General features: G+C 38.7%; 1 protein-coding gene across 2 annotated transcripts in view; it reads right to left on the bottom strand.

Moving 5' to 3' along the window:
• Positions 1-1,020: 1,020 nt before the first annotated feature.
• Positions 1,021-23,271, bottom strand: part of mmp17a (matrix metallopeptidase 17a) — a 94,375-nt gene continuing 72,124 nt past the window's right edge. For both annotated transcript variants that reach the window (XM_030742670.1, XM_030742668.1), the window contains 6 exons: positions 15,028-15,204; positions 14,341-14,443; positions 13,087-13,169; positions 11,075-11,227; positions 10,674-10,931; positions 1,021-3,058 (listed from right to left, as the gene is read on the bottom strand). In XM_030742670.1, coding sequence (XP_030598530.1) covers positions 2,733-3,058; positions 10,674-10,931; positions 11,075-11,227; positions 13,087-13,169; positions 14,341-14,443; positions 15,028-15,204 — 1,100 coding nt within the window. In that variant the 3' untranslated portion in view covers positions 1,021-2,732. The remainder of the gene's footprint in view (positions 3,059-10,673; positions 10,932-11,074; positions 11,228-13,086; positions 13,170-14,340; positions 14,444-15,027; positions 15,205-23,271) is intronic.

The following is a 23,271-nucleotide window of genomic DNA, read 5'->3' as shown; positions in this document are numbered from 1 at the left end:
TGAAAAGAAAAATTTGGAACAGCCGTCCATCTGCTTTCTTAACAGCTTATTTAATTCAGGGTCACTGTGTGTCAATCAAAGGGCAATTTCGAATTGCCAGCTAACCTGACACACACGTGTCAGGACCTAATCTTCTTGCTATGAGGTGACAGCCCTAACCACTTTTTAAAATTATTGATAAAACTCATAACATTACTTCAGTAGGTTATTGAGCTGTTAAAATGTATCAAATTGGGAACAATGGCCACAGAGAAATAGCCCAGCAAACACTATAGCTAGAAAAACAGTTGCTGTATGCAACTCCAGGTAGATTATATGATATGATATAGCTACCTAACAGGCTTCACCCCTGGTGCCTCTGTGGCTACCATTCCACCCCTCTGGTCACCTTACAAAACAAGTGGTAATCCCTTAGCTACATGCATACTTGCATAACAGGAGTTACTGTACATCCAGCAACTATTTTTCTAGCAAAACATCCATTCATCTTTTTTCGATTTAGGGTGACAGATGGGCTGGAGCTTCTCCCAGCTGTCATAGGGCAAGAGGTGGGGTACACCCTGGATGGGCTGCCAATCTACTGCAGGGCTAACACAGAGAGACAGACGGCCACATTCACACCTACAGCCAATTTAGACTCAGCCTAACACACATGTCTTTGGGCTGTGGGAGGAAGCCAGAGTATGTGGAGAGACAGACAGACCACTTGCCACGCGGTTACTGTGGTAGCTAAGTGTAACTAACGGTCACAGACTGGCCACCCCAATAAAACTGTCTGTCTCTGCCACTGCCTATATCACAGATCTGTATCGAAATGCACAATCTGCGTGTGTATGAGGTGTGTTTGACACAAAGTGGTTTGGATTCCGGATGAACAGCAGAGACCATTACAAGAGACGACATCAGTGTCTACTGTTCAAGCCTGGGCTTCTTTTAAAGTGACACTCATTTCACACTCACCCCACACAACAAAACAATCGAAATAATCCACCAATAAAATCATTTGGGTTCTTTAATTTTTCTACAAAAATATTTTACATTAGAAAACACAGCTTGAAATATACACAGTCCACTTGGATTGAAGTACCCATGGAACATCTCCATTGAAATATATCTGTGTCTATATTTAAACTGTAGGTAAATATACCAGCAACAATAAATCTGGTTGCTGTTTTGTGAGGTTTTTGAATGACGTCACCAGTAGGAGCTTGGATTGAAGTCGTGAGCTGTAATCTGATCAAAGCAATATGGACTCTCAATCTATCCGTATTAATTACAAAAAATACGACAAACTGGAGGTGAATACTGCCTCCGATAATGGCGGGGAATGCTTCCGGTGAAAATAATGACTTTGTGTAGATATATGAACATTATTTCCTCAAAGAGCGTGGGAGTATAGGTAAAAAGATTAAAGCAAGGGTAATAGCATTAAACAACCGTGAGAGAGCCTTTCTAACACGAATAACATTCATTTGTCTGTTTTCCAAATCCCAAAGTGCCCTTTCCAGCATGTAGCTGTAGTGGGTGGTATTCACCTGTCTCCCTGTTTACAACCCCAAATGTCACTCATCTACCTGTTGACATCCAAGTATGCCATTTAAGTCTGGCTGTCAAGATCCCACAGGGCCATTCATCTGTAAACTATCTACAGCACATCCACAGGGTACTTTTTTTGCCCAGCTGCCTAGATATGTGCCAGGGTGTCAGTCAGATGTCTAACTACAGTATTTATATCCCAAGATGTCATTCTTTACCCTGGCTTGAGTCTTTCTGGCAGGTTCTCATATCAGGTTGCGTAAAAATACTGTCTTTTTCTCTTGGATAGGTGAATCAGAATCCCAAACAAGTCCATCATGTTAACTGTAGTCAGACTAAAACCAAACATAAAAAATTATTTGGAGGAGAGTATTGGAAGGCAGATAGCAGCCTGGTAGGAAGGCCTACTTTCCAGGCACTATTTAAAGCAGACATGTTTTTGGCAAATATGCTTCTTTACTTTCTTGCTGACAGTTAGATGAGAAAATAGGTAATTAAATATTTATGGCATTTTCGGAAGGTAAAGAAATTGGCTTAAAGCATGTAAATGACTTGTAAATTACAAACAATTTACTATAATTCATGAGCCTGAGGTCAGCTAGCTATTCCCCTCCTTTTTCTAGACTTTCTGAAGCAAAGAGGCATCAATGTTCATATCTAACTCTCAGCAAGGGAAACATATTTCTCAAAAATGTCTATTATTACCAGATTTCCACATTTCAAAATTTTATATATTGTTTATCACCTTACATCAAACAAAAACCATTCATTATTGCTGTAAACTTGGTGCACACGAGAAAAACAATCTCTACTCAATTAACCTTCTCAGAATTTAGCCAGTTTAGCCATTCAAAAAAAACCCCAAAACAAAAAGCAAACAAACAAACAAAAAACACAAATATAACAATTTATAAAGTACAGCACTAACATTGTGATTGTGGATGTATTGATAACTATCAGTTGTACCTTAGTTTGATAGTATGACAATGGTATGTACATCCCATACTGCAAGGCGCTTTAGATGACCATCAAATGGCATGTGAAATAAATAACAACAAAATAATAGCAAAAACATACCAATCGATATTTATATGAGTGAATGTTTCCAGTTTGTATTTTAGTATGTGTCCACTGGCCCTTCGCTAATAATTGTCTCTCTTGCACCCAGCTTGAGAGCTGTGTCCCATCCTTTAGCATCATAGCAGTTCAGAGCGGAGTGCCAGTAAGAGGGTCCAGAGAGGCGGCAGCAGCCAGATGGGAGATGGGGATGGGCGGGCACCTAAAGGTGAGGCGGTGTCAGAGGTGCAGGAGCACACCTCATATCCATTCTCTGCGTGGTCTGGGTGATGGTGCACGTTGACTCTCGTCTCTGTGCTTTTGGGCTGCGTGTCCGGAGAGTCCGACTGCATTTCTGTGCACAGCAGCCAGTCCTTTGCGATGAGGCGGGGGTATCCTGCCTCCACCTCCATGTCGCTGCCTGGCACTCGCCAGTACTCCTTCCCTTTGAAGAAATAGGATGAGCCTTAAGAGACACGGGGTGAGGGAGGGGGAGGACAGAGGGTTGATACTGTTATGTATTTTGATGTGGAGTGAATAAATAGAAAATGATAAGACAGCGCAGGAAACAATATAATACCAAACCACACATTAGGTGTATTAAAAATGCAATAAAATAAGGTTAAAAAAAAATACATTAGCAGGATTATAGAAATTTCTGTGTGTGAATTTACAAGGAAACCAACATGAAAACATGATTTTGTGTTGAAGACTGCACAAATCGCAAAAGTAATGACTGGAAAATGTTAATCATCCCAAGAAAGTGTGCCGTTAGTTCATACATAATGGGCTATTAGTTCCAGCGATCTGGTCAGGAATGTGGCTGTTATAAAGGTTGAGGTTCTGCACTAAAAGTTGCAGGAATTAAAAACTGAGAAAGGAGCATACTGACTGATTTACAGATGAAATGTTTACCAAGTTTCAGCTCAGAATATTCCAGAAAAGGAAAAAAAAAAAAAAGTGCAGTCCTTTAAATGTGCATTTGATCAAACATGCTGATTAAAACCAATCTTGACAGTTTGTCAGGAGTGAAGCTCTGCCTGTGTGCACTGCAGCAATACATAATGAGTTTTAAGTTTAATGCACAAATTCTAGAATATATTAAATATATTTTGAGCTAATGATATAAATATAAAACCCAAAATAAATAGGCTGGTGCAGAGGCGTAGTGGTTAGCACGGTGACCTCACAGAAAGAACATTAGTTTTCAGGCCACTTCTTCTTTTGTCCTCTTTTTTCTTTTTTTCCTCAATTTTTTTAAGGAGACACTGCACACCCTGCTGAGATATGCCAAATTTTTGATTAATAACTCTTTGGGAATCACCTTTTTTATGCGTGAATGATCCACAGGTCAGTGTTGAGAGGCTTAAAAAAATCATTCCTCTGTAAATGGTCAGGTCCAAGGACAGAACTGAAAATGAATGAACAAGCAGCCAATATCCAAAGAAAAAACTTTGAAAGATCTTCGGAAAGCCTGGAGAACTATTACTCACAATCACTTTAATGACAAGAAAGTCTGGCTCCTTGGAAGCAAAATGTTTAAAAAAAAAAAAAAATGAGGAGAGGCTCGAGATTTTTGCACAGCACTGCATCTCAACATGAATATCAGCCAATGACGTACCCACAGGGATGAGCTGGGCACATGATCAAAGTCAGAAACCTCACAGAAACATGTACTATACTTTTTTGACACACTCAGGTCATTTCTCTCTGTGCAGCTACCTTTACGCACTGTCAAGCAGCTTTTCCACCAGCTGCTTCTTGCTGATATCTGTGTCATGTTAGACAACTAGAATTTCATCAAATGTAATTCATGATGCAAAACAAAAAAAAAAAAAAAAAGAGCACTGTAATGATGTGTGTCACATATAGATTCACATCAAACCACTAATTTTATGAGTCTGCCTACCTCAGGCGCGCTTCTTCAATTGTTTGGGAACAGAAACTCTAAATCTATTGAGAAAGACAGGCGTGCAACTGACATGGATGCTCTTTTGCTGCTTTTGTCCCTCCAGCAGTGTTCACATCAAACCTTTCTCTCGTCTTCCCAGTTCTTAAAAGTGGTGTTCTTCCATGGCTTGTGTCTCTCCTTAACATTATTCTCACTGCTGTTCACAATGAGCTGTCTTCTCATCTTCTTCATTGCTCTCTCTGGTTTCTACCTCATTGCTCTCTCTCTCTTTATCCTAGTGGAAACAGCCTAAAGGCACATGAAAAGCTTTGATGTAGCTTAAATTCCAATGCCCAAAGATGTATATACAGTATACGCAACTGCCTCTGTTCTTGTTTATATAAACGCACACATTTCTATGTGGCCTTCCATAAATCTGTGATTTTGCTGTGGCCTTGCCTTTTGTGTGTTTTGCCTATTTCTACACAGAGCATCGAGCTCGGAGGAGGACCTCTGAAGCTGGTTAAAACTCAGACCTCTAAACACCTGACAGGGAAAAGAGCTTCCACGATTTCAGCTGGGAGTTGCTGCAGGGGAAATCAGCAATGTTGCTCACTCCTGCTGAGAGTGGCCTGAAAAAACAACTAAGTACCTCTTACTAATTAGTTGTTTTTGTGCCAGTTTTAACTACAACAAGTGCTTAATCAAAGCCTAGTATGGATAGCCAAATGGATGACACATTCTTCAGGGGGGTTTGCTTCGCAAAAGCATCCAAAACAATGCAACTAACAGTAAACATTATTTTTCTCTGTGGAAAAGTATTGATGTTTGACCTTTGATAACTGTTTAGGAACAACAAGCAATCTTTCTCCTGCATCTGGGGACCATATATAGAGCTGAAGCTTTTGTCTAGTCAAAGCAAATGTCAGGAGATTGTAGATGTTATATTTTCCTAGTGTGATTCTATGGAGAAAAATATCTAAAAATAATCTTGACGATAACCTTACAACACGGCTTCAGCTTGTTGAGGTTTGCGGGGATTCATTTATGCTCTCTTAAGGTCCCACCAGACTGGGCAGCACCTTGAGACATTCTGTTGTAGATTTGCTGGTATGTTTGGGATCATTGTCCTGTTCCATGACCCAATTTAGGCCAAGCTTTAGCTGTCAGACAGATGGCCTCACATTTGACTCTAGCATATTTTGTTATACAGAGGAGTTCATGGTTGATTCAGTGACTGCAAGGTGCGCAGGTCCTGTTGCTGCAAAAAAAAAAAAAGAAGAAGCCCAAATCATCAACCCTCTACCACCGTGCTTGATAGTTGGTATGAGATGTTTGTGCCGATTTACTGTATTTGGTTTTCACCAGATGTGGCGCTGTGCATTATGGCCAAACATCCCCACTTTGGCCTCGTTTGTCCAAAGTACATTGTTCCAGAAGTCTTGGGGTTTGTTCAGATGCAACTTTGCAAACCTAAACCATGCTGCCATGTTCTTTTTAGAGAAAAGACTTTCTCCTTTCCAAACAAGCCATGAATTTTAACATCTAACTGAGGTCTGTAAAGTCTGAGATGTAGCTCTTGGGCTTTTTGCAATTTCTCTGAGCACTGCACGGTCTGACCGCGAGGTGAATTTGCTGAGATGTGCACTCCTGGAAAATTTAGCAACTGTCTTAAATATTTTGAATGAATAATCTTTCTCACTGTAGAATGATGGCCTTAAAATAGTTTGGAAATGGCCTTATAACTCTTTGCAAATAGATGGGCACAGACAATTGCTTCTTTAAAATCAATGCTGATGTCTCTCCTCCTCGGCACACACCTGAATGCTCCAGACCAGCAAACTGCCGAAACCTCTGTTTTTATTGAGATGGTCACACTTTGCTGATGATCAGTTAATCAAGTGCATTTGATTAGCAGCATCTGGCTGGTAAGGGTGTGCCATACTGTGATGTTCTTTTTAAAGAGAAGAGGCTTTTTAAAGAGGCATTTTAACCTGAGCAGAAAAACAAAAACTGTACATGTTCAGAAAATGGTAAAAACAAAAACTCAACCAATTTATTCTGTGCATTTCAATAACTTCTAAAGTCTTTATAATATATAACCCAAAGCCTTTTGTGCAAAGAGTACATTTCTTTATATATAGCATGCATTAAGTGTTGGATTTTTAAAAATGAATTTTCTATTTATTGAGACCTATTTGTCAGTGCAAACTAATAATCCCCCACCGTAATGGGTAATGCCATGCATAATTCTCCCTGGAACAGCTGTGAGCTTTTATTTTCATGCTTAAGTATGTGTGTAGGTCTTACAGAAGGTACTCAACATTTTTACAGGGGGGTAAAAGACCAGAATGTTTTACAGGCACAGATGCACATAGTCCATAAACATTACTGACATGGCACATTCAGGCGTGACATGCTCCAGGAATGATCGCATTATCCCACCTCCTTGTGTAAAGCTCACCACTTTCAGAGAACCAACAGGAGTGTGGGTTGGGGAGGGGGAGTTTAGGATAAATTTTATAGAGAGGTGAAGGAGAGAGATCAGCAGGGAGGAACACGCGCACACAAACTATGCATTTGAGCTCATGCATTTTATTGGTTTAGCAGCCGTTCATTTAAATTTCTGTGTGTAAATATCACAAAAGAAATGTAAATGTAAAGTAATCAAACTTTTTTTTTTTTTGATAAATGAATCATCAGATTTCCCATTATTTTGATGATCATATTGAGATTCAGGAATATTCTTGTACAAGATTAATCAGCTTATTTGCAAACACTTCAGCTTGTTAATTAGAGACAGATTAAAAAAAAAAGGCAGGTAAAGGATGCATCACAGAGACATGTGAGACCTGATATTTATATCTCTTTGTGTAATACGTAGCTTAGTATGAAATACTTATTCTTGAAGTGTCTAGCAAATCCCATTAGTCACAGAGGCTTGCTCTTCCTCTGCAAAAACAAGTGCCTCTGACTCGGTTAAACATTAAGCAGAATGGTAATTTTTTGGTAATAAGCTGAGCTATGTTTGAAAAAGGTCATCAGTAACTGTTTAAGGCTATTTCAAATAGCTGGCAAGTGACTCTGAAGGGTTAGTGGCTAACCATATGCCATAAAGACTAGGAGCTAATTTGGGGCAGTCAGCAGAAAACAATACCTCTGCTGTCTATCCAGCATGGAAATGGAAAATGTCACAGACCATAATATTTCAGAACTGGACTAATTATCTACAAACAGAAGGCGGCGCCCACGTTGCTGCAATGAAACCTTTTCCATGCTCAGCAACTCAGTGACAACAGTTGAGCGCTACACTCTCAAAAGTATTGGCTGTGGCAGATGAGAACCCCAATAAGTGGAAAAAAATTCAGGTTGCTGTCTGTGTGTGGATAGTACGCACACTCCAAAATTTAAGAAATTATTTGGTGTCATTACAAAAATGCTTAATTGGTCACCTTCTTATAAACTCTTATGCTACAGTCATACTAGTGAAAACAGTGGTTGGAAACCATAGCAAGAAATTATTGCGACTGTGTGCAATGAACTTGAAGTCTTATTACCTTTGAAATGGATTCAGAGGCAGTTGCCGCCCTCAAAGTGACTTTGGTGCGTCAACACAATGATAAAATGGCAATAAGATGGAGTCAGTCTATTTGTTTGCAATTGAATGGCCTCAAGCTGGCAATTTAGGATAAAAGGGCACTAAATGGTGGTAAATTGGCAAAAATCTCAAATCTGTTGCCATCTGTTGCAAATCTGCTGCTGTCTATATACACAGAAATTCCAATTAAAGAGAAATTCACATTAACTACTTACATTCAGAGCCCAGTGAGAACCTCATAGATTTGAAAGATAAATTCAGAATAGTAATGTAATTGCTGCAGAACAGCAATTTAACTGAAAAATGACATAGGTGCCAACCTTGCTTTTGTATAGTAATAAAACCAGAATACAACCAGTTGGCAAGCAGATCATCGGCACAGACTCACTCAGATTGATTGCAACGTGTTTCCAATCTGTCTACATTCATAAATTGGATGGCAATAATGTCCAAACTTTTGCTAATCTGAAAGTGATTGCAGTCAGACCGTGATAACCTGGAGACAGGCTGCCTCCCACCATGCAACCTGTGCAGTTACCTTGCAATCGAAAGTGGTCATCAGTTGGTTGCAGTATCTACTTGTAATCAGTCACCAAATGTGTGAAAAAAATTTCAGTGCAATCACAAAGCAAACAATGATTTTTCCTAGTTGCAAGGAGGTTGCCACCCTATTTTCACTCCAGTGTGACTGAGCCATGAAAGGTTTGAAGCTGTGATTGAAATGAAGGTTACGTTTAACAATGTGGGAGCAAGACTGTCACAGGTGGTTTGTTCCCATTACAAGATGGACTCTAGTAAGGATATGGGTAAATGACAAATCACTTGGAGTTACCAAATTTCAGCCACACAGAGGTTAAATGCAAAAACTGCAATCATAAATTCCTTTAATAAAGAAAATAATATAAATTTGAAAGTGGTAATAACATAGCTGTAATAAGGGAAAGAAACTCACCACTTAGAGAAATCTGTGTGTAAGTGATGAGTGGTTAGTTATGATTCTTAAATGCCAAAGATGGCTGCTGTATGACACATAGTCATCTTCTAAATTACAGCAGAACTGGGAAACATACTCCCGCCAATTGTGTTACTAATTGTAGAAAAATGTGGAATAAATAATTGCTGAAACAAACAGCAAAAAAGCATCCTTGAGGATTTGTAAATTAAGATGTTCAAAGTAGAAAGTTATGACACGCATAAAACTACGCTAGCAGTAAAAAATACAGCATTTTACTAGTCAGAATAGTTCAATACATATATTATCTATTTACATGATTCACTTAGTGCACGTCTGTGCTTATGCTGTGTATACTGGTGTGTGTGAGAGAGAGACAAAAATAGACCTTGTTTAAGTGATAAGGGGGTTTACCGGGGAGGCTGATGGCTGTGGGATAATAACTGATGTTGAACTGAAAGACGATGCAATGAGGGCAGTCTGTAAAATGCATGGCTGCCCAAAAGAGGTAAAATCAACAGTGCTTTGCCTTTTTTCCACACTCCAGGTCCTTTCAAGTATTTTAAAAAGACAAACAGAGTGACTGCTCAAAAGATAAACTCTACTTTCATCTCGGAGGAGCAGCAGACAGAGCTGCGTCAGAGGACGGATCTGCAGAATTGGATCGACTGCAAAATGCTGATTTTGCTGTGGCTAATGCAGCAAGAACATTCTCTGTTGGAGCTTCTCGATTAGATCGGAGATCTTGTCATCCCTTCTTAGCCTTTTTCAGATGGTTCGTTCCCAGTGTATCCAACCATGTCCACTGAGCTCACAGCGGCAGCACTGGTTACTTGAATCTTGTAGATTCATAACACCCAACACAACTCTACACTGTGTTTGCAGTGTAAAGGTCAAGGCTGTCTTTGGCAAGCTGGGATGCCTGTCTCACAAGCTGTTTCTGGTAGCCTGACTCAGTGTCTGTAATCTAAAAGTTTGTTGTCTGGAAACTTCAGCAGCTAACATCCAAAAGGTCCCCAGGCAAGGCAAATGAATGGGTGTACTTTAAATTTACTATAACCTCAGCTCACTTTTTATGGGCCTCTGGTTTCTTGTTATGGTGTATGTGTAAATCATATTTTCCTGTACAGAAGATGAATGTGTTACTCCACTTTGCCAAACATGCAAGTATGGATTTATTTTTTAAAAGGGCTGATCTGCTTTATATAACACATTACTGTATATATTTCTCCAAATCTCCAGAACTCCAGAATGATGCAATTTCCCATCATTTTCAGAGCTCCTAAGGAGCCTCTAAAAGCTGTTGTTTCAGATAGTTTTCCATCTGTGGTTTATTTTAATCCTAATTTCACTCTCTCTCTCTCTCTCTCTCTCTCTCTCTCTCTCTCTCTCTCTCTCTCTCTCTCTCTCTCTCTATATATATATATATATATATATATATATATATATATATATATATGTGTGTGTGTGTGTGTGTGTGTGTGTGTGTGTGTGTGTGTGTAAGCTTTTTTTCAAAATCTCACAGTCTCATTCTGTGACTTGCTTTATTGAAGTATTGACTAAATGTGCAGAAAACCAACTTTTGTCAATTCAATAAAAAAGAACGGAAGAATAAAGGGTTCATTTTTATGTCTACTCACCATCAGACCACCTCATGGCATCATCCAGGTGTGGAGGCAGCCCCTTCCATAGTGAGCTATCTTTAGGGTAGCCCAGGTCCATACGTCGCAAGTGGTCATCATAGCGCCAATAGTGGTTGTCCTTGAAAAAGTACGTTTTGTCGTTGTGCACCCAAACAAAGACGGCATCCACTCCCTCTAGTGGTAAGCCAAAGTCACTGATTGGACGAGGGTAACCCTCTTCTACATTATTGTCTTTAAATACCCAGTATTTCAAACCTGAAGGGTGAACACAGAGGTAAAAATCAAAGGGTGACTTAACACTTTTGGAGGTTGGAATATATCCAACTAATTATAGCTGAAAAAAAAAAAAAACCCTTCTGAACACACTGAACAAACCAATAAAAAATATAGAAATTTACCTTTGAAAAATACTATTTTGTGGTCCCCTGGTCTCTCATATACAGCATCCACACTGTCCAGATTGGGAGGAAGACCCCTCCAGAAACGATGAATCTGAGCAGGATGAAGAGATACTAGGTGCTTCTCTCGAGTTAGCCGCCAAAAGTACTTCCCTATGATGGACAGGAACAGCTCGGGTTCAGTAAGAAATTTGTCACAATGCTCTGCAGGAGTCATTAACAAGGAAAGCCATGTTAAGCTTGCATCCAGTGCTTAAACAAACTAAAACTTAAAGTGTTTCTTTTGTGCAGCTACTTTGATCTACCACTTAGTATAATGGAAAATACGGCTTTAGCTTGGGAGGAAAAGTAACTAATTATTGAGTTGAACTTAGCCAGACAACATCCTACTTATGGAAAAACAACAATTAAAAAAAAAAACCCAAAACAAAAACCAAATAAAAATGCTGTTCTACTGTTTTTTCAATACGCCAGACAGACTGGCTTATAACCAAGTTCAGCAGAGTATATTTATCCACCATTATAGCCTAGCCGTCATTTTCATTTCTTTGGACTGCAGAATATGTGATGGTGTGTAAACCCGTTATTGGAATTCATGGAACCACAGATCACTTGGCTTTCTGTTGATGCCACCACTCTGTCCTGTTCCCAGCCTCTGTCCTTTTGTCTTCACTTTATCTCTTCTTAACTCTAGTTTTTTTTTCTGTCTGTCTTCTTCCTCGCTGCCACATGTTGCACATTAAACATCTTCACACCAGAAACAACAACCACTGTCCAGTCCATTCAGGAAAAACACTTTCTCCCCATCTCTGACGATGGACGATAAAAGCATGTCTACCTCAGAAGAGTGCTGAGGTATCCTTTGATCTGTAAGTGGAATCACCAGTGGACCATTCACCGGTGGTTCAATTTAGATTCATGGCGTTCAGTTAATGGCTTCAGACACTCAAGCAATGGCAGGGGAAGCCATTTAATTACTGTAAGAAAATGCGAGCAAGCAAGCTGATCAGTTTGTGACTCTTAAGAAAAGACTCTCCAATCAAGCTGTACCGGCAAGTCAGAGAGCTCAGTTAAAAGATACAAAACTACAAACAGACACAGTTTGATTGTGAAAATACACAAAATGAAACCAAAGAGGGCTAAAATGAGAGACACACAAAATAACCTCAAAGAGAGAGTGAAAAAAAAGATCACAAAGAGACACAAAACAACCAAAAAGAAATAAAACAACAAAGCAACCAGTCATCCTCTTTACTCTAGAGGTGTTCAAAAGGAGAGGTTTGGGGCTTCATACTTGCCTGTATCTAGTAGTCCAATTCTCATATACCATCTACTTGGACCATTTTTGGTTATTTCCTTTATTTTTTATTTTATATAAATTTGTTTGACCAATATGTACTTGATGCAAATATGTATTTTTTATGTAGAGGATACTAGAATGCCTTTATTGTCATTATACAGGATGTACAATGAGATTGGAAAACAAATGCACAAAAACGAACAAATAAGAAATACAAAAAGTACAAAAAAGAGCACACAAAGGAAGAGCTGTGATCCACTGCGTCTGTGCATGCCGCCATCTTGGTTTTGGATACTGTTATTTCTTGCACTACACCCACACAGATGTAGACCCTCTCACAACTTGAACTTGAACTAAAAAAATTCTTCAAAGTTTTGCTATATACATATTCTAAGAAGAAACCAAAAACATGCCTTTGGCTACTGTTACAAACCAAAGAAAACTAAAAAAAATAGATTTTTTTTTTTTTAACTTCATGTCTATTTTTGATGAGCATAATTTTTCATCTCCAATTTGTAAGAAAATAACAAACTATATTTACTATATTAAATACTATATAATTTGACCCTGTAATGGACTGGTGATCTGTCCATGGTGTATCCTGCAGTAGTAATAATAATAAAAATAAACAATTGTAATTATCATAGAGGGGCACTTTACGCAGCATTCCCCTACACTGTCTTGTTCACGTTCTCCTTTCAGATTTGAATACCTTTAAAAAAGAAGGCCTCCCCTCGTATTTGGGCCACAGCATCAAAGTGACTGGTGCATCTATCTGGAGCATCTCGAGCCAGTCTGAGCGGGAATAAAACAGAAAAAACGAATGAGATATTACAGTTAAAAACATATTATCTGAGGCTACACTACATATGTACCTGACACATTCATAAAACATAAAAAACCCCAACTTATTGTAAGGTATGCATTTCAGGAAAACAAAAATCCAACTGAGTTGGAGCCATTTGCATACAGAAACCCCCCAAAACAATGCCATGATTGTATTCATCTAATGAGAGACATTCTGAGTGTGTGCATGAATGTGCATCTATTTGATTAAATAGGCTAAACATGAGGTGAAAAGCTGTCACACTGAAATGGTGAGGTCTTTCAGTACGTTTATTCCACGAGCTAATAAGTGATTTAAAGCACTGACGTGGTCAGCCTGCCAATTATCAAGGCAATAGCACTACAGACCTGCCACTGTGCATGGGAGGGCGAGAGCCCTCGTATTATCAACAAAGATCTCTATTTAGAGCTCTTTTAATGAAACTCCGCTGCCTAGTGGTCAGCATTTGTGACCCTTGGCAAGCATAATATAGATTTTCCACAAATCAAGATGACATGGAGGTGGTGAAAAATGAGTAATGAGGACAGTTAAAGGCCAATACTAATGATGGAAAATGGATTCATATGCCGGCTTCGCTTTAAAATGCTGAATAATCGTTGAAATTGCAAACTTGTAAACTTGTATGTAAGAATAAGTGAACATTCATTCTTTATTATTGACTATATCATTAATTAAGTTGGTTTAACAATTTGCAGTTTATTATGCATAATAATATAACGTGAAATGTACGGAACACATCTGGAACACGATGTGTTGTGCTGATGAAAGGACTGAACTGGCAGGGCTATGGGAACCACTGTGCTGCAGGCACCAAACTGCAGCTTTTAGAGGCGGCGAGAGGCTGTTTTCACTTAGCTTTGCTTTTCTGGGTGAATCTGTTGGGGATGTTTATTACACTTTCCACTCCTGCATCTTTAGTGCAATGAAGAGAAAGACTCAAGGGGGCTTGTAAAAAAGAATAAGCCACAAATGTGTGTGCTTGAGACGGCCAGAAAAACAGAACGTGAGAAGGTGAAGCATTATTCATGTAAAGATAGAAGTGTATCATTTATGTGTTAGACTACCAGAGTCATTGGATTATCTGCACTGTGCTAAAGGTACACCAGGTGTCCTACTTACAGGAGTGTGGATCTGTTTTCAGGAAGGTCCAGTAGAACTGGAGGCTCTGCTGTCTGGGAGGGGTTGCCCGGTCGATTTGTATGGGACACTGAGTCTCTGACACCTGAGGGGGATAAATGTGATTTCATTTGAAGAGGAAAAATTGGCAAAAATATTTAATTGTGTTATTCCGTTATTTAGGAAAAAACTGGCTCTGACTCAAACTTTTTAAATATACAGATTTGCATACAATGAAAAATAATGATTACTTAGTGTTTTAGGCTGGCAGTCAAACAAAAACAGCAATCAGTAGAAAGAAATTAACATTTCGCAGATTATTTTAATTGCTAGCTCAGTTGTTCAGGTTTTGTAAGACTGTATTCACTTATTTTATTGTAACACAATAGCAGTCTTGTCTCAGGTTCTGTTTATCTTTAATTTAGCTCAATTCATCCTCCTCCTTTCCAGTCCTGTTCTTTAACATTCTTTCCTGTGCTTCATTCTCAGCTCATGATCATTAGTCTCCCCTCAGCTCACTGATGCTCTGTATTTCAGGGAATGGTGTGATAAGGTCATATGCCATAAAGAGGTCCAATTAACTCCAGCCACGTTTTCATTAATCAATAGCTGTACTCTACAGAACTTGCCAATCCCTCCCTGTTTCAGTCCCACAAACACATACACAGGGGGGGATGGATATCATCATACCATAGAGCTGCCAGACTCTGACTTTGTCCTCATAGGGTAGATCATATTTCAGTGGGTCTCCCACAGGACCCTGGTAGTATGGTCTCATGATGGACTCCATGGCTGATGTGTGCACCAGACCGATGGCATGACCAAACTCATGGACCGCAACTGCAAACAGATCCATCCCGTGAGATTCTGAGAGAGACACAGAAAGAGGGTAACATTCATTAGGCTTACATGTATATTTGACTTTTTACATCTTATACTTACTCAAAGACTGTGTGAGACTTTTAAAAACTATTATAAACATAAGAAAATGACATGGGGACTTTTGGAAATTCTGGAAATAATTCTTAATTTATTTCAGAGAGAACTCACTTCAGTCAAAGAAATAGCTACACATGATTACTTTCTTTCTTTCCGGTACTACTGCTGCTCTTCATCGTGGTAGAAAATTATGTAACAAACATAACAAGAAAATTACATTAGAAACAGCTTCTCATTCCTTTCTCTCAACATTTGAAAACTAACCTGCACGCTTTTTGGGTCAGTGAGAGAAAACAGCAAGGTTTCCAATGTGAAACCATGACATCATATAAAACAATTAGCTTCTCCTCCGTAACTATAGCTAGCCTTTATCATCTCCAGCTCTGATTGAGATCATCTAGTTATCTAAAGTTTGTGATTTCTGTAAAACCAGCACACCCACTGTTGGCATGTTTATCCCCTTTATGAGTGAACTCTATAGGTTGCAAGTTAAGAGGCGTGACAGACAGCTCCTGTGGCTGTGAGTGCTGTTAGGAATGTGGTGCAATGAGATAACTATGGTAATACTGCCTGAGCCCCTGGGCTGCCAATCAAATCCTAAGTGTGGAAAGACACCTAAAGAGGCTGCAGGCTATTAAAGCACATTTCCCTGGATGTTCAGCTGAAAAGAAAAGGCAAAGCTTCCAAAAACTTCTTGTCTGGCTCGGCTAAGCAAGACAAAACCTGGGTGCTGAGATTTAGATTTACAAAAATGTGAGCGCTAGCGAGTCGAGCCAAGCTAGCTTAGAGTTCCTTGGTGACTAGGATCAAATCAGCATTCTGTTAACCTTATGCTGGCCTCGACTTGGGAACATCTTAGCGCTGTGCTCTGTTAAAAGACAAAGGACAATTGGAGAAGTGCACTTGTGCTTACTGCACCTGGGATTTTCAGAAGCCAAATGCCAACTCTAATCTACATGAGCACAAGGTGGAGAGAGGGTGTGTGGATAAAAGGAAGGATCGAGGGAGAAAACAGGGATTCAGAACAAAGTAGGCACCATGTCATCGTATTTACAGCCCATCTGAGGTTGACAGAAAAAAAATGCTCGTGCCTGCGGACAAAGAGAGATTTATGTGGATGAACGAGACTCATTAAGTTAGACTCCCGTGGCAGAAAAAAACTGAGAAATGCAAAGAGAAAGGAAAGAAAGGAAGCAAAAATAATGACAACTAAAGGGTGTAATTCCAGGGTACTATAATATATAATATTAAAATCAAATCTCTTTAGTTTAATGCACAGTAAATACAGGACATTAAGGTGCACTCCTCTCTCGGAAAATGGTACTATGAATTCAGAATGCTACAAACATAGCCTGCAGCATTTGGTTAAAAGTTTAATAAGAATGGTGTAACATAAGGTAGATGGAAAGAAACAAGAACACAACTAGCCAAGGGCTATCCTTTTCATCTGGCATCAATCCATATAGTATTTTGACCTTGCACTAACTCGTGCCAATCTGGAATCAGTTTTAATATATGGTTATTTTTTTTTTTAAATCTTTTGATCCGAATATTTGAAGCCTGCATTTGTTTTAGTGTTCAAACCAGGTTAAAAGCACATCCATGCCATGTGTTAGTGCACACGATGGTGCCCCTGGAGCCTCCTCTGCAGTTTGTATCACGGTTTCTTAACCTACAAAACGACCGGTTTTCCAAACTTATAACTATTCACAATCACAATCCAAAAGGCTGTTTGTATAAGCAGTTTATTGCAAGCTTTAATTGCGACACCATAAAAGAACGAAACAAAACAAAACAAACAAAAAACAGATTCACAAAGTGGTGGTTAGGGTTACAAAAAACTGGGCTTTCTCACAAAGGACCGTTGTTTGGTTTCCTAACCCACAATCAGCATTGACCATTTAATTACCTTGACTCCAAGTCTATTAATATAATCATGACTATAAAGGCTGCTCTGACCATTTCCTAAACCTAACAGAACGCCACACACAGCTTAAAATAATTACGGAGCATTTATCAGTGTTGTGCTGAGTTTTGGGTAATTAAATGTGTTTTATGATGAAGGACTTTTTAACATTAAGGTACCTCTGTTTTAGATGGTGGAATCCACGTCCATGCAGAAGTGCTGATGTACTGATCGGGTTTTTAACTAAATCTGTTCTGGTAACAAGTGTAGCCACATTCAGCTCGCATATTTGACTGCTGCTGCATCTTTCCCCAACAGAATCCATTAATATTATTTCTATACATATATGTAGTTTTCTGTAATTTTATTCAGTGTTCCGGTGCATTTCAGACCCTTAGTTATTAAACCTCAACTAGAACACTGATCATGCTTGACACCAATAAATAAATGGACCTGACTGCTTAGAACTCTACACTTAAAAATATCAAATCAAAGTTTCATGAACCCCACTGAGCTTCCAAGAAAGGAAAACTAAACAGAAGTAAGATTCTTGAACTTTCATTTATAAATGATGCCCTACCTTTCATTTGGAAATCAAAACCCATTCTGAGTGGGATATGTGGCAGAAATAAACATGTGCGTGCTCTCTGGTGGTATATAATAGTGACACTGTTTCAAAATGACCTAAATTATATCTTTGGAAAACTCCAATTTCTTGCTACTAGTCTGCAAAGATAAACAGAGGATAATATTGTTCTCAGTGTACTGGGTCAGGCTCTATTAAATGTAACTCTGCCTTTCCGATACTCAACAAGCATTTGGAGGCAATTCTTCTTGTGATTCTGGGCTGCAAAGTATATGCAAAGAGCTATGATATTGTGTCAGAATTAAATGAGAGAAATGGAAGTCTGCATCAGTTCTTTTTGTGAATATTCAGTGAGTTAAATTAGGCAAGTTGGCAGCTGCAGAATAATGATCCTTGATACTGAGCAGGCCGGATGGCTATTGTACAAAAATGTTTAATCAATACATTTTCAGTTTGTGACAAAAAGCAGCAGTTAACAAGTAGATGCATCTGGCTCACAGAGATGAATGGCTAAATGCTGAGCAAGAAGAACTGGTCCAACACACTGGTACCTTATATATATTCTTGTAAGGTAGTAAAATAATGATTAAAATATAAGCCAATGAATGCTGGCAAAATGAAGGCAATCTGGGATCACCTGCTACTTTTTGGACTGACTGAGTTACAGTGATAATTTAAATACAATGCAAATAATCTTAAATGATCAATGTATGTGTGGACAGACAAAAGTCTGATAGTATAAGTTCTCAAGTCAAAGAAACAGGACTGTATGAGCTCAGTGATAAGAGATTTAAAACGCAAATGGAGGTCAGAGACAATATCAGGATTCATAGAGGTGGTCTATTAAGGAGGAAATGTAGTGACGGGCCTTCTCAGTAAATGAGGTGTTGCTGATCACCAGAACCTCACTTTTGCTGGGACTGAGATGCAGGAAACTTTAACAATTCCAGTTTGAAAAACCTGCTAAAGAAGAAGCTAAACAGTCATATAGCAGTGGTAAGATATACGTTTGGAGGAGTTAAGCAGATGGCCCAATATAACTGAAAAGGCGTAATGACTGACCTTTGAGTACCCGGCCAAGGACAGATGAAGCAGGTGAAGGTTTGTATTCTTTAATATGAATACTAAAATCTCTGTCATTATGTCAGGTTGTGATTACGTCTACCAAAAGGCACAGCAGCGCCTCTTTCTGCCGAGAAAACTCGGGAGTTTTAATGTAAGCAAAAATATTTTAGCAGTTGTTTACAAGTCACTTATTGAGTCAGTTCTCACTAATAACATCACATCTTGCTACACCTTTCTTTCTGCTAAAAATAAATCAGAACTGTCACGGGTCATCAAACAGGCAAACTAAATAACTGGCACCACACAGTCATCACTGACAGATCCTCACATTCAAGCAGTCATACGTGCCACTTTACACCCGCTGCACAGCTCATTTCAACTCCTTCCATCAGCCTGCCGCTACAGGCTCCCCGTAGACAGGTCTAATATTGCTAAGAACTCATTAATCTCAATGGCTGTTAACATTATTAATAACTCATAATGTCTATATAACTTGTTCTCCTTTAAATAATGTTTTAATCTTGCTATGTGCTGTATATAGTGTGTTTTCTGTTTTATTTGTATATACTGAGAGCCACATTCAAGACAAATTCTCACTGCATTGCAATGGACAATAAAGTTTTCTGACTTCTGATTTCTTCAAAACTGAGAAAGTTCCCCTGATGGGGACAATGATTCAGGAGCTGCCTAATAATACGCTACAGTATATTCTGAAAATGAGGGCGACTGCAGCCAACGACTGAAGAAAAGTAATGCTTTTCTCTTGAGAAGAGGAAGTGTCAATAATTCTGAATCTCAACTATTCCTCGCTGTCCAGTATAAAACTAACTGCAATGCTCAAAAAGTTATTATCTCTATAAGCTATCATCTCTAATAAGATGACAGAATAATTTTTTATATTAATGGATCATATACCTCTTTGGAAGTGATCACCTGACTCTGCGGTTCTCAGTAGGTCTAGAATTACCCTCTAGAGGCTGAATCTATGTAAAATGCCAAAGATAACACAGTCTGACAGCCATTAAATAATATTTTGCAAATAATCATCAATACATAATATACACAAATATAAACAAGTGCACAGTGCTGTACCATGTCAAAATGAACTGATATTACTGACTTTCCATCTTCCATCACAGCAAACAGGCAAAGTTAATGACTACCTGTTGAACATAGTGGAGCATTTAACAGTTAATGAGACAGACATTTCCCCGAGGATGCAGGAAGAGAGAGTATTTGGGCTTTATTGTTGTCATGCGGGCATATGATAATGCTGCTTTTGTGTCTGACGGAAGAGCAAATAGGCCAGCTGTTACCTAAAATGTTCTCAGTGATATTTCAGAAATATATTTAACAGTTAAAGCAGGTTTAAGAGAAAGAAAAGGAAACAGAGCAGAACTCAAACTGAGGATTTAAATTGCCGATTTACGCAGCGTGTCACTTATTACCTTTAAAGTGGATCTTTGTTGCTGTAAAAGGAGCTAAGTGTCAGTTTGAAATATTTGAATAGTACATTACTTAGAGTTTTACAGTTAATTTGAAGTGCAACAGGAGGAAAGAGTATATTTGAAATTCTATAATTGTAATCATATTGGTCTAGAAGTAAGTCCTTAACTGCTTGAAGCATTAAGCAGACAGTAAAAAAATGAAAGTGTGAGGGACTGCAAGAAAAAAAGAGCTAGCCTTTAAGGGATCAGCATGTTCTATTTTTTTATTTCTCAATTGACACAAACCTGAAATCTGTGCTAACTTCATTATAAGATCATAACCTGCAGTGAAAAGATTTTTGTTGGCACCTGATGGCCATAAGAAACTTTTTTTCCCCCTTTATGGAGTACAGGCAAAGAAGAAGAGACAGATGCCTGATTTCCAAATGAAAGAGTCTGATGTGTTTTATTTGATGTACATTTCACCCTTCATCACAGGCAGTGAAAAAAGTAGCCTTGAAGGTTGGAACATCTAACAAGGTAAGATGATTCACTGCCAGCATCTTTTCTCTCTTGTTCACAGTAAGAGGCTGTGTTTTTAACACTAGTGCTGTCTTCCATCAGGCAGTCACCACTGTCGAGTAATCTGTTGCTGGAAGAACAAGCCTTTGCACAAAGATTTTTATTTGTTTAAATTATCTCTTTTAAGTCAGTGTTTGTCGGTGTAAGACAATTGTGTGGTTTGAAGAGATCAATAGAGGTCAGGAAGACAAGAACACTCCTCTGATCCCTCTTTTCTTTAGCATCCTGCTCCCATTAATCACAACCGCATTGACACAGAAGATGCTCGGAACTACTACAGCATCATGTCATCACGCCATGACATTGATGCAGCCTGTTGGGAGGTATAATTGAAGCAAATTGAGCTGTGGTATCGTATGTTTCCTAGTTTCAGGGCAAAAGCAAAGAATGGAATTGGAAAAAAAAAAAACATCCTGGCTGTATTATAAACTTGGAATATGTTTCTGTATCAATTGGGTTTTTTTCTAAATTGAGTGGTCAATTTATTTGCACAGTGAAAACTATTTTTACTTGACAAATGTAGAAATTGCCTCGTAATGGACTGTTATTAGGAGCTATCTTGCAGGTGGTGGCAGGATGAGGTATTTTGGGAAATATGCTTATGCGAGCATTATTTTCTCCTCTAAGTCTTAGCAGGAAGGCAAATAATTTCCACAAAATCTCACATTTTTCTGAAATATTAGAATTTAAAAATAAGCCCTTGCAAGTCCTGCATTTCATGTCAGTCAAAAATTTAAAATATATTCAATTATTTTTATTGACCCTATACACAGAGATTGGATTTAGACTTTTTTAAAAAAAATTGTAACCATTTTTAGTTCAATTTTTATGTCTCTTATTTTGCAAGAATATAACATCTGCTTCAGTTAAATCTTTATTTTGCAGTAAGCTAAAGATATGCAAAATTTACAAAACATGAAGTAAAACGTAAGACCTTTCCTTCTAAAATGGAGTGGAACAAAAATCCTTCAACTGAATACAAATACTATAAAACTGCACTTCCATGCAAAACCACATGCTCACAAGCCTAGAAATCCCTGTTTCATTGTGTCTAAATTACGCTTTCATCGATTTGTCATTGGAGCAGCTGTTAACTGACATCACAAATTATACTGGTGCTTTGTGGTCTGCTAGAGACATATTTCTTTCAGTTTCTGATTGGCACAAATCAAAGGAAACATCATGCTGTTGGGTAAAACACTTTAATCACTTTAAATATAGTGCTCTTTCCCTCTGGTCTTTCAAATTTAAAGACTCAATTCTTGTAAAAAACAAAACAAAAAAAGCCCTGTGGCATAGTAAAATGAAATCAATAAATGTCAACTTGCTTATTGCTGAAAAACTAGATTTCTTGGGCATCGGTAGGATACTGGAGTGGATTGTTTGTTTGTGACAGCTGGAGGAAATGAAAGACGGTCTTTTATGCTTCCTAACAACAGCCAATGCTGCTTTAGTCACTAACACTGAACTACACCGATGTTATATTCTTAGTTCGAACAAATAAAATATTGATAATACAATCTGGAACATGAATAAAATAAAATAAAAAGGTAGGAGCACAGCTTGACACCAAAGTACACAAGTACAATCAGCAATCTTGTTTTGAATAGGAAACCGTTGGTGAGTATGGAAGTTCAAAACTGTTTTCAAGCACTTTTCGTTCTCTTTTTGTCGACACAGACTCGGTCTCTTTATTTTATTGTACTCTCCAAGTGTCCCAGAATGTATATGTACATTCACCAGCCACTTCACTAGGTACACCTTTTCAGCTGCTCATTAATGGAAATAACTACACAGCCAGTCACATCGTAACAACACTGTGCATTTACACATGGTCAGAAAGGTAATTTAAGGGACTTTGAACCTGGCATGGTTGGTGGTGCCAGAGGGGCTGGTTTGAGGATTTTAGAAACTGCTGATCTACTGGGATGTTCCCACACAACCATCTCTAGAGTTTACAGAGAATGGGCCAAAAAAGAGAAACTATCCAGTGAGCGGCAGTTCTCTGGGTGAAAATGCCTCATTGAAGCCTGAGGTCAGAGAAGAATGGCCAGACTGCTTTGAGCTGATCGCAACACAACAGCAACTTAAATAACCACTCCAACCAGAAGATGCAGGAGAACATACATCAGTTTGAACCTTGAAGTGGATGGGCTACAGCATCAGAAGTCCAAACTGACTACCGCTCCTGTCATTAAGAGTAGGAAACCGAGGCTACAATTCACATGGGCTCACAACAATGGTAGGTTCAGAATATGGTATAAACAGCACAAAGGCATGATTTCATCAGCTGTTCAGCTTAGTGGTGGTGCAATGGTGCTGGAGATATGTTCTTGGCACACTTTGGGCTCCTTAGCACCAATTGAGCATAGTTTAAACGCCACAGTCTACTCGAGCATTGTTGTGGACCATGTCCATGCCATTATGAG

The sequence above is a fragment of the Archocentrus centrarchus genome, chromosome 12 (genome assembly GCF_007364275.1).
Source record: "Archocentrus centrarchus isolate MPI-CPG fArcCen1 chromosome 12, fArcCen1, whole genome shotgun sequence".
Classification (NCBI taxonomy): Eukaryota; Metazoa; Chordata; class Actinopteri; order Cichliformes; family Cichlidae; genus Archocentrus; species Archocentrus centrarchus.
This window is presented reverse-complemented; position numbering and strand designations above follow the sequence as displayed.